The sequence below is a fragment of the Helianthus annuus genome, chromosome 8 (assembly GCF_002127325.2).
Source record: "Helianthus annuus cultivar XRQ/B chromosome 8, HanXRQr2.0-SUNRISE, whole genome shotgun sequence".
Lineage (NCBI taxonomy): Eukaryota > Viridiplantae > Streptophyta > Magnoliopsida > Asterales > Asteraceae > Helianthus > Helianthus annuus.
This window is the reverse complement of record NC_035440.2, coordinates 61285350-61296466: the sequence shown is the minus strand read 5'-3', so window position 1 is coordinate 61296466 and position 11117 is coordinate 61285350. Positions and strand designations below refer to the sequence as shown.

The 11117-nt window shown below is 43.5% G+C and overlaps 1 protein-coding gene across 1 annotated transcript; it reads right to left on the bottom strand.

The window, feature by feature from the left end:
* Positions 1-485: 485 nt before the first annotated feature.
* LOC110870092 lies at positions 486-2374 on the bottom strand. The gene is made up of 2 exons (XM_022119291.1): positions 1741-2374; positions 486-1171 (listed from the first exon to the last, which is right to left on the bottom strand). Exons 1-2 carry the CDS (start codon positions 2372-2374, stop codon positions 486-488), a joined length of 1320 nt encoding a protein of 439 aa, XP_021974983.1.
* Positions 2375-11117: the final 8743 nt, after the last annotated feature.

Here is an 11117-nt window from a genome sequence, read left to right as displayed (position 1 = left end):
CGTTTTAGGGTTTGGAAAGGGGAAAGGATGGGTTTCAGCGAACAGGTTCAACTTTAAACTGATTTTAAAAAGGCCAGGGGGGCGTCGCGTGACGCGACAGGGGGTCACACAGGCCTCGCGTAGCGCGGCGGTGAAGAAAACAATTAATTTGAACCCTTAACCCCTCGCGTGCCGCGAAGGAGCTAGGCGTCGCGCGAGGGTCTGTTTTTGGCAGAATGTCTCGTGAAAAATCCTTGTTCATGCCTTAGAAAAAATTTCAAACTCTTTCCCAACCCAACCAAAAACCTCAAAATTTTTTCTAAGTGTTTAAAACACTTACCTGGGACCTCTTTTCTCGAGCTTTCTCCGTTCCTTAGCGATGATGAAACCTGCAAAATTCTCAACGACACAACACACAAACCGAAAAACTACGAAAAACTATGAAAAACACGAAAAATTAAGAAATTTACAAACGGTACATACTCTACACGCGAAGCTTTTCGCGCTCACTGTTCGGCAAAGGTAGGTGGGTCCTCTAGAGGAATTTCTTCCTCTTCAGTAGTATCAATAGGACCTTCCAAGTAATGTTTCAGTCTATGGCCGTTTACCTTCCACACACCTTTGTCGACCTCATCGTATAGCTCAACCGTGCCGTATGGAAACACTTCTTTCACCACATACGGGCCACTCCACCTCGATTTCAATTTTCCTGCTATCAATTTCAACCGTGAGTTGAACAAAAGTACTTTATCACCTACCTTAAAATCTTTCAACCCTCTCAACCGCCTATCATGCAATGCCTTAGTTTTCTCCTTGATACTCCATGATCTTTCATAAGCGGCATCTCTCAATGCTTCCAACTCATGAATCTGGAAGAATCTCCTCCTTGCGGCTTCGGTAAGGTCAAGGTTTACGGTTTTTAATGCCCACAACGCCCTATGCTCTAATTCTACCGGAAGATGGCAAGCTTTGCCATACACGATCATAAAGGGTGTTGTGCCTAACGGTGTCTTATAGGCGGTACGGAATGCCCACAAAGCGTCGTCGAGCTTTTCCGACCAATCCTTTCTACTTTTTCCTACCGTTTTCTCTAAGATTTTCTTCATCCCTCGGTTAGCATTCTCTACTTGGCCACTAGTTTGCGGGTGGTATGCGGTAGAAAGACGATGAGTGACACCGTAGCGTGCAAGTGCTTTTCCATGGCGGAATTGCAAAAATGTGTGCCACGGTCACTTATGATAGCTTTAGGGACTCCGAAACGCGTAAACAACTTCTTAAGGAATCTCACCACCACTCAGGCATCATTGGTGGGCAAAGGTTGAGATTCGACCCACTTCGAGACGTAGTCAATGGCCACGAGGATGTACCTATTCCCACTAGAGGATGGGAAAGGTCCCATGAAGTCAATGCCCCATACGTCAAAGATTTCCAAGACTTGGATGGGATTTTGAGGCATTTCATCCTTGGATGAGATGTTGCCGGTACGTTGGCAACGGTCACAAGTCCTAACAAACTCTACGGCATCCTTAACTACCGGTGGCCAATAAAACCCACTATCAAAAACCTTTTGTGTCGTCACATTCGCTCCGTGATGGCCCCCCGTTAAACCCTCGTGCACATGTCTAAGGATGTCTAAACCATCCTCCTTTGAAACGCATCTCCTAAGCACTCTATCTCCACCTATCCTAAAGAGGTAAGGGTCATCCCAAATATACTTCCTAGCCTCCCTAAGAAGCTTTTTCTTTTGTTGGTAAGACATACCCCTCACAAGATCTCCGGTTGCCAAATAGTTTGCCAAATCCGAAAACCATGGCAAACCCTCTACCTCGGCACTAACAAAATCTATGGTTTCGTGGGGAAAGGTATCTCCTATGGAATCCTCACGAACCTCCTCTCTCTTTGGATCCTCTAATCGTGACAAGTGGTCGGCGGCCACGTTTTCTGCTCCCTTTTTATCCTTAATTTCTATATCGAACTCGGAGAGCAAAAGAATCCATCTAATAAGACGCGGCTTTGCGTCTTTCTTTTGAAACAGAAATCGCAAAGCGGAATGGTCGGTGAACACGGTGGTTTTAGAAAGCACGAGATATGAGCGAAACTTGTCAAACGCAAACACTATGGCTAAGAGTTCCTTTTCCGTCGTGGTATAGTTCTCTTGAGCATCGTTTAGAGTTTTGCTCGCGTAGTAGATCGGATGAAAGTATTTATCGACTCTTTGACCTAGGACCGCACCTACGGCATAATCGCTTGCGTCACACATGAACTCGAAAGGTAAGCTCCAATTGGGCGAAACAAGTATCGGGGCACTAACAAGTTTTTCTTTCAAGAAGTCAAACGCCTTGATGCACTCCTCGTCGAAGACAAAAGGTACATCCTTCTCTAAAAGCCTAGTCATCGGGCGTGTGATTTTGGAAAAATCCTTTATAAAACGCCTATAAAAGCCCGCATGACCCAAAAAGCTCCTAACGGACTTAACACTAGTAGGTGGAGGCAATCTACTTATTGTATCTATCTTGGCCCTATCCACCTCTATGCCTTCTCTCGACTAGGTCAGCTCCACTAATGTAGTCAAAGCAATGGTCAACACAAGATAAGAAAGACTCTATGAAATAGACCGAATGACAAGGACTACTAAGATCGTCGGAACCACTAGGGTGTTCCATGGAGCGTGCTATCTCGAAAGTCACCCTCTCCTCGCCGACTTGAAGTGTGATTTTCCCGTCGAAGACATCGATGATGGCCTTGGCGGTACACAAGAATGGGCGTCCTAGAATGATGGGAACCTTTTCGTCGGCTTCCATATCAAGAACGACAAAGTCTACAGGGAAGACGAACTTATCCACTTTGACTAGAAGGTTTTCAATAATGCCTCGTGGATACTTAACGGACCTATCGGCTAGCGACAAAGACATGCGTGTAGGTGACAACTCTCCTAGACCTAACCTCTCATACAAAGAATATGGCATTAGGTTTATACTCGCTCCTAGGTCGGCTAGGGCCCTACACTCGGTATCACTCCCAAACAAGCACGGGATGGTAAAAAGGCCCGGATCCGTCAATTTTTCCGGAACCTTGTTCAACACTACGGCGGAACATCCTCCACTAAGGGGGATGTTAGAAACCTCTTCTAACCTATCCTTGCGTTTTAGAAGGTGTTTTAGGAATTTTGCATATTTCGGCATTGATTGAAGAGCTTCTATAAAAGGAAGGTTGATCCTAAGCTGCTTAAAGATCTCTAAAAATTTCCCGTACTCTTTGGAATAAGTTTGATTTTTAAGGCGGGAAGGAAACGGAGCACGGGAAGTATCAACATTGGGTGAAGGAACAACCTGAACGGGTTTCTTTCCTACACTCTTCTCACTCGAAGGCCCCCCGGTGTGTGCGGTACTTTCTGGGATTAACCTAGGTTGCACTTTACCGGGCACCTCCATTTCAATCTCCTCATCTACGGGGTCCTCATCTTCTATCTCAACACTCTCGGGTCTCACTACCTCTCCTAAGGTCCTACCACTACGGGTCAAAATTGCCTTCAAAGAGCCAGATGGGTTGGGCCTTGTGTTGCCCGAAAATTGACCGGGAGGTCGTTCTTGCAACTGGCGTGCAATATCCCCAACTTGCCTTTGAAGGTCTAAGAAGCTTGAATGATTATTCTTTAGGAGCGTAGCATGGTCCTCTAATGTACGTTGGGTAGCCTGATCCTTAACCAATAATTGGGAAAGAAGGTCCTCTATCCTAGACAAACTACCACCTGACCCCTCACTCTTAGGTTGAACCTCTTAGTTTGACCCCTCACCTCTAAACTGCCCCCCTGAACCTGAACTAGCAAATTGACCTGTTTGACCCGACCCCCCACTAGAATAAAAACCTGGCCCCCTACTTTGGTATTGACCTAACGGAAAACCAGGGGGGTTACCTGAGGAGCGATAATTATTAGCACGCCAATTAGAGTTACTATTGTTGAACGGGTTAGTTGGACCCCTATTTTGACCTGCTAAATACTCGACCTGCTCTAGGGTGATGGTTGGGCAATCTATGGTGTCATGTCCCCCTCTACAAACCTCGCATCTATCTACCTTCTTCTTAATTTCTAGCAACTCTTTGGTGATATAGTCAAGCTGAGATATTACCTTTGAGTCCGAAACGACTTGATTCACTCCTCGAGAGGATGAGGAGGTAATCACAGGATTGGAATTCCTGCCGGTAGCACTATGATCTATATCAGCATGAGCGAAGCTCTCAAAGAGGTCATTGCAGTCAGCCACAGTTTTCTTTCCCATTAGGTGGCCTCCTGCGGATGTGTCGAATCGGGCCTTGCACTCAGGGGTAAGACCATTATAAAATTTTTCTACTAAGGCCCAATCCGACAATCCATGTTGGGAACAACGCGAGAGCAATGTTTGAAACCTCTCCCATGCTAAGTGATAAGGTTCGTCAGGCTCCATTCTGAAGGAATGGATCTGATCTCAAAGGCGGGAGGCCTTCGCAGGTGGGAAATACTTAGCAAGGAAGGCATCTCTAAGTCCAGCCCAAGTGGTGTAAGTACCTGTCGGCTGCGAATCAAGCCAGGTGGCTGCGCGGCCAGCAAGCGAAAAGGGGAAGACTTGGAGATAGCGGGCATCAAGATTCACACCTTCGATGCCGAAGGTGCTACACAGACGGGTGAGACGATTGATATGTGCTGGCGCGTCTTCATCATCACGACCGTGAAACTGACAAGAGTTGTTAATGGCAGTCATGATGTATGAAGGAATTTGCCAAGACTTATCATTGGTGATTTCAGGGAGGGTGATGGGTGAGTTTGCGGTAAAACCCGCGGTGGAACGCTGGTGGACAGTTTGGTTTTCGGCCATTTGGTGAACTGGTGGTGGACTGGGGTGACGGGAGGGTGGTGGGGAATTATGGGGTGATGACTTCGGGGTGAAGTCGTACTTCGGTGGTTTAGATGGAAGTGTAGAGTCAGAAAGGGCTGAAGATGAAGTTGGGGGTTTTCGAACCTGAGGGATTGGTGTGGAGAAGGAGGACTTGTCAATTGGTGGCTTCACTGGTCCCTGCGAACGCGTGTGGGGCATGAACTGCAAAACCAAGAATAAAACAAGTAAGTCAACTCCAATAAAAGACTCAAAGAAATACGAAAAAGACACTAAAAGTACTTGGACTCCTACGACTCACAAACACACAAAAAGCACGTAACGATATCAGTTGAAATCCAAACAAAGCAGTTAACGCAATTGCCAAGAGTCCCCGGCAACGGCGCCAAAAACTTGATGTGGAAAAAGTAGTTCAACTAAATAAACTAAATTACCCTAAATTAAGACTCAAGTAATAAAAATCTAGACTCTTTAACCTGACTAAACTACTCACCGGCAAGTGTACCGGTCGACTCTAGCACAGAAAAGTAAGTCCGGATGTCGAACCCACAAGGACTCTAATGAATTACGTTAACGACTAAACACTGACACGACTAAACAGATGATGTGTTTGGGGGGGGGTTTTACTAAAATCCTAAAATTCTGATTAAATTGAAATTAAATTAAAATACGAACGAAAGCTAAGGTTTTGTTTCAGATGAGATTAAGGGCTACCTAGACTTGAATCCAGTTTAACTACGAATGGACTTCTAACGGTTTTATTATTGTATGGAGCCGGGATCGTAAAGTACTAAACCTTAAGGTATTTCAATGCTAAGACTTCCCGACCCTTCTCAGGAAGAAACCTAGGAAACCCTACAAGGCTGTTATGATTACCGACTGTTAGATTTCCTCTCAGTCCTCTAACGACTCTAAAAGTGCCCTAATACGACTATCTACCTCTCAGCGCGATAATCTAAGGCAATTCTAGGTTCTGACTTGGTTTACTAGGCACAACTGCAATTAGGGAACTAATGTCGACTTCTCTCAAAATCTAAATTAGCTATATACTGTACCGAGACCTAATAACTAACTCGAGCCTCTCAGCGACAAGTTAAGCAGAATATTTACTTCTAATTATATTTTAGTTACTGTTTCTAAGGCTATCGGCCGATTTACCCAAAGATCACCCGAACCCGCAAGGATGCAAATAATCAACACAGATCTATTATGTGATAAAGACCGTCACTATAATCTATGTGAAACAGCAAATAATCCACAATCAAAAGTAAATAGGCACACGCACCAAATCAGAAAATCTAGAATACTTTACTTCCAAAGTAAATCCATAATCAATTCAATAAAACCGTTAAAAGATCCAAACATAAATTAAACCTTCATCAAATCTAGGTAGTATCTAAGTTTAGCCAAGAAACATGTTGTTCAAATCAAACAAAACAAGTTCAAAACAAGAATTCATCGTAAAGTATCGAAAACGCGAAAATAAGGAACACCGGGAGATAAAACCCGAAAGATCTTCACTCTCACGATCCAAGCTTCAACTAGATGATTCCCGTTAGCCAAAATACTCCGAAAAGCTCAAAATCTCCTCTGAAATTCGTCCTAGGGTTTCTTGGTTCGTAACTAGGGTTTTCAATTAAGTTTCTTGGTAATATCAAGTCAAACCCTAAACCCAGAAGTCAAAATCAGTCAAATAAGGACCCTCGCGTGGCGCGAGGGTGGCTAGGCGTCACGCGGCGCCTCCAAACTCAATTTCTTGATTTTTTTATTCTTTTCCGAATTACAGCTTCTCCGACGCGCGTACAAATCCCGTTTTTCTTCCGAACTGCTCGTTTTTACTCGTTTTTCAACACTTTAAGCTACGGGACCTGAAATCAAAGCTTAACGTCAGCAGTATCATAGTTCTAACCTAAAGCAGACTCAAAATGACTGAAAACTGACCAAAATATACACTATAAACATATGTACTTTTCAGTACATCAACTAACGTGTAAAAAGGGCTAAAAATATACATAAAAATCTATACCACCACACGCACATCAGTAACCACACAAGAAACCGTGTTAGAAACTCTGGCCGCCAATTGGCCGCTCATCTCGCGGAACAAATGGCCGCCGTCCTTCCCAACATTGTGGCCCATGTCCAACAAGCCCTTACCAACCAAGGGCCTACTACTCAAGTGAACCCAGATGGTGGGAACTTTTCTAAGTGTTCCTACAAAAATTTCAAATCATGTGACCTCCCAAATATAGAGCACTGAGGGTGCTACCGCCCTACTCCATTGGTTCGAGGAGATGGAGATCACTTTTTTGAACTGTGATTGTCCCAACGATCGCAAAGTCCGTTACGCCACGGGTCGACTGTTAGGTCAAGCTGTAACTTGGTGGAACGGTGAAAAGAACACACGTGGTGCCGAAGCGGCGACAACCTTGACTTGGGAACAACTCAAGAAATTATGACCCAATAGTTCAGCCCACGTAATAAAATCAAGAATCTGGAAGATGAATTCTGGAATTTGAAGCAGGATAGAGAGAGAACTTTAGCTTATAATAAGCGTTTCCATGAGCTAAGGTTATTGGTTTCCTATCTAGCTACACCTCTTCCTCGACTTATCGAGAGGTACATCGGGGGTCTTGCTGTGATAATCTAAGACCTAATCATTAGTAGCAACCTTGCCACCCTCGAAGCCGCTAGTAGAGTTGCTGTTCAACTCACCGACAATCGTGTCAAGTCGGGAGATCTAAAGTGGAAAGGGTACAAGGGTAATTCCGACAAAGCTGCAGTTGGGGGACCAAATGAGACAAAGGAAGCCAAAACCGAGTCGTCCTCTCGCTTTAGCAACAAGAAGCGAATGGGTAACAACAAAAGTTATGCGGCGACTACAACCAATCCTCCTATACCAGCTGTGACACCCCAGGAAAACCAGTGAACAATACAGCTTACCTAGCTTCCTCAGTGAGTGCGTACCAAATTTCGGGACGAAATTTCTTTTAAGTTGGGGATAATGTGACAACTCGAATTTCCAAGATTTCTATTTCGCATTTATTGCTTGTTTACTTGCACAATTGATTGCTATGGTATTGTATACGTTTTGATGCAATGAATCGTATTGTGTGATTGTGCATGGTGTTTGTTAATTGTGTAAGACTTGGTAAATATATGAACTTGGTGGTGAAACTATGAAATTATTATGAGATGGTGTGCATGTGTAAAATATGATACTTAGGGAGGTAGAGGGTAATTAGTGAAATCCTAGAGATTCTTAACCCTAATCCCTTGTTCACTAATCATTTTCACAAGAAACCAAAATACGTAGTTCACATTCTCTAGCAATCATCACCAAATCATTGGCAAGACATTCATCACTTTTGTTTCTACATTTTCTCTAGAATCAACACAAGGTAAATGATTTATGTTTATTGATTGCTTGATTACTATTAATTCTTGATTCTTGTAATTCTTGGTGAAACCCTAATTCTTCATATAAGTATCCTGTGATTTTGATTTGATTCTGAAATATTGTGATGATGATGATGATTAGTTGCATGTTTGATAGATTGTTCTTGTGAGGATGGTTGATTGTTAAGTATCGGCTTATTGATTTGATCTTGCACTGTGAAAATCATGAACTAGGGTTTGGAATGGCCATTGAAACGTAACTGTTGTTGATGAAACGTAACTGTGAACTTGAATATACGAATGTTTGATTGAATGTCAGAGTTTCTGTAACCCTAAACACTTGTCTGAGTTTTGAATAACATGCTAGGTCCGAATTTATGTATTAAGTATCAAGGGTCCGAGTTTTAAGTGGGAAACACCCCAAGGTCCGAGTTTTATGTTTAAAAGCCTTAGTCCGACTTTGGAATGGTAAATAAAGGGGTCCGATCTTTATGATGGCTATGTATCCGAGTTTTAATGAAATGGCCCAAGTCCGACTTTTGTTTGATCAGGAAGTCCGAGCTTTAACCCAATGCTATGTCCGACTTTGTTAACCCTAATCTTTTGTCCGACCTTTTGAGGTTATGTGGCCCTAGTCCGACCTTTATACACAACACTTGGTCCGAGTTTTTTTGCTTGTTCTAGTCCGAGCTTTAACATGTTGTAGGCTCCGAGTCTTAAGAGGTTATTAGTCTGACTTTTATGAGCATACAAAAGGTCCGACTTTTCTTAGCATGTTGGTGGGAGTCCGAGTTTTAAAGGGGGACCTCTTGTCCGACTTTTAACCCCTCACACTTTATGTCCGACCTTTAACAGGGAAACCCCCCCCCACACTTGTCTACTTTTTTTTTATGAAGGGCAAGGCCCTGTCTGATTCTGATGTGTATTCAATATGAGGCCATGAAAGTGCAATAAATAATGATTGAATCTGATAAGATGTGTATGTCACTTATTTTAGCCGCAAACCCTATTAAACCTGTTAAGCTTATTTACGATGATAACATGTTACGTTAGATTAAACTGTGTAATCAAAGACGCGACGTGTGAATTATGTGAATACGATTAACTGTCTACGTGATGTGTGATTCTGTATATGATCGCATGATACTGAATGCAGCTGTATGATCTTGCATGTATGAGTCATTCTATGTGATATCATCTTGTACTCGATAAGCACACAAAACACCGTTACTTGATTTCCAATAACTTGCAAACCCAAATTGGATGCAAACACTTATATCGTATCATGTGCAATATATCCTAGGTCGTGTGTAACGAACTTAGACGATTAATAAACCCTAGAAGCAATAGCATACCGAGCAAACCAAGGTGAGTTCACACAGCCAAGGCATGGGGTTCCCGGGCGGGAATGGGATTTGATGAACTATTGTACATACTCAGTTGATAGAACCTAACGATAAGAATACGACTAGACTAGTAACACTTATTGAACTGATCTTCGCACACCTGCCAAGGGTTGGCCGCGATATTATGACTGACTTCGCACACCTGCCTTTGGAAGGCCGCGAACTGAAATCTGCTAATCTTCGCACACCTGCCTGGTAGGCCGCGATACAAACAAACCTAGTCTAGAATACTCGGGATGAGCATCCCCTAATATCTTCGCATACCTGCCTGGGAGGCCGCGATGGAAACTAATACGATACATGACATAACGAACGAACATACTACTACTCACACTATACTATTACTGAACTGTTAACTGTGAACTCGCTCAACTAGTTGTTGACTCGTTGCTGCATGCCTTGCAGGACCTTAGGTACTTATGGAGCTTGCACTGGAGGCGCGGTCGTTGTGGACAAGGATCGTGATTACTATGTTGAACTGTTATGACATTTAAAACTATTAACTATGTTGGGTTACTGACATGCTTCCGCTACTTAAACTATGTTTTGTTGGAACATCAGTTGTATTGAATTGGGTTTATGAATTTCTTTAATTATTTATATTGTTCAATATGATTGGTGGCTTGATCCTGGTCAGTCACGCTCCCAAGCGGTGATACTCCGCGTGTGAATTTTGGGGGTGTGACAGATTGGTATCAGAGCCATTGTTTATAGAGAACTTGGTTTTAATATGGGAAAAATGTTTTTATTAAAACCAGACTATAACCAGAACAGTGCTCTCAACGATCCACAACGACGCTTCGCTCCACGTGCAAGACTCAACATCCTAGGTAATAAGGTTTATGTTTATTGCCTACATGCTAGAATTGCATAGAACTTTGCTCGTAGTATGCTTAGATTACATTGCTCACTACTTGTTATTGCTTGAACACACTTGTGTGCTTACACTTTTCTGTCATCGCACTACTCGCGAACCATTCATACTTACGCTACCTTTACTGTTCGATCATGTCTGGACGTGTTAACATGACTCAAGCTCAGTTGACGGCTCTCATTAACGAACAAGTTGCTGCGGCACTTGCAGCCGCACAAGCAGGAGGTATAACCTGCTATTCCAGACCTATCCTAGGATGTTAGATCCTACTCTCGTGACCCAACTCTCGCGCTTAACCTTGACCTGTCCTTCTCGCGCAACGGGTCGGAACGCACAGCAACCTGTCTGCACATTCAAGAACTTCATGGACTGTCGTCCAAGCACATTCAGTGGCACAGAAGGAGCAGTGGGACTACTCCATTGGTTTGGGAAGCTCGAGTTAGTATTCGGGATGTGTGAATGCCCTGAGACTCGCAGGGTCAAGTACGCCACTGGTACTTTGGAAGGAATCGCGCTAACCTGGTGGAACGCGCAAGTACAGATACTAGGGTTGACAGCTGCTAACGCCACCCCCTAGAACGAATTCAAAGA

Bases quoted from the DNA above. Each gene is read 5' to 3' on its own strand.
- LOC110870092 (XM_022119291.1), bottom strand. From the start codon at position 2,374: ATGACTAGGCTTTTAGAGAAGGATGTACCTTTTGTCTTCGACGAGGAG. The intron at 1,172-1,740 runs GTATGTCTTACC...GCCATGGAAAAG, and splicing joins AACCGGAGATCTTGTGAGGG to CACTTGCACGCTACGGTGTC.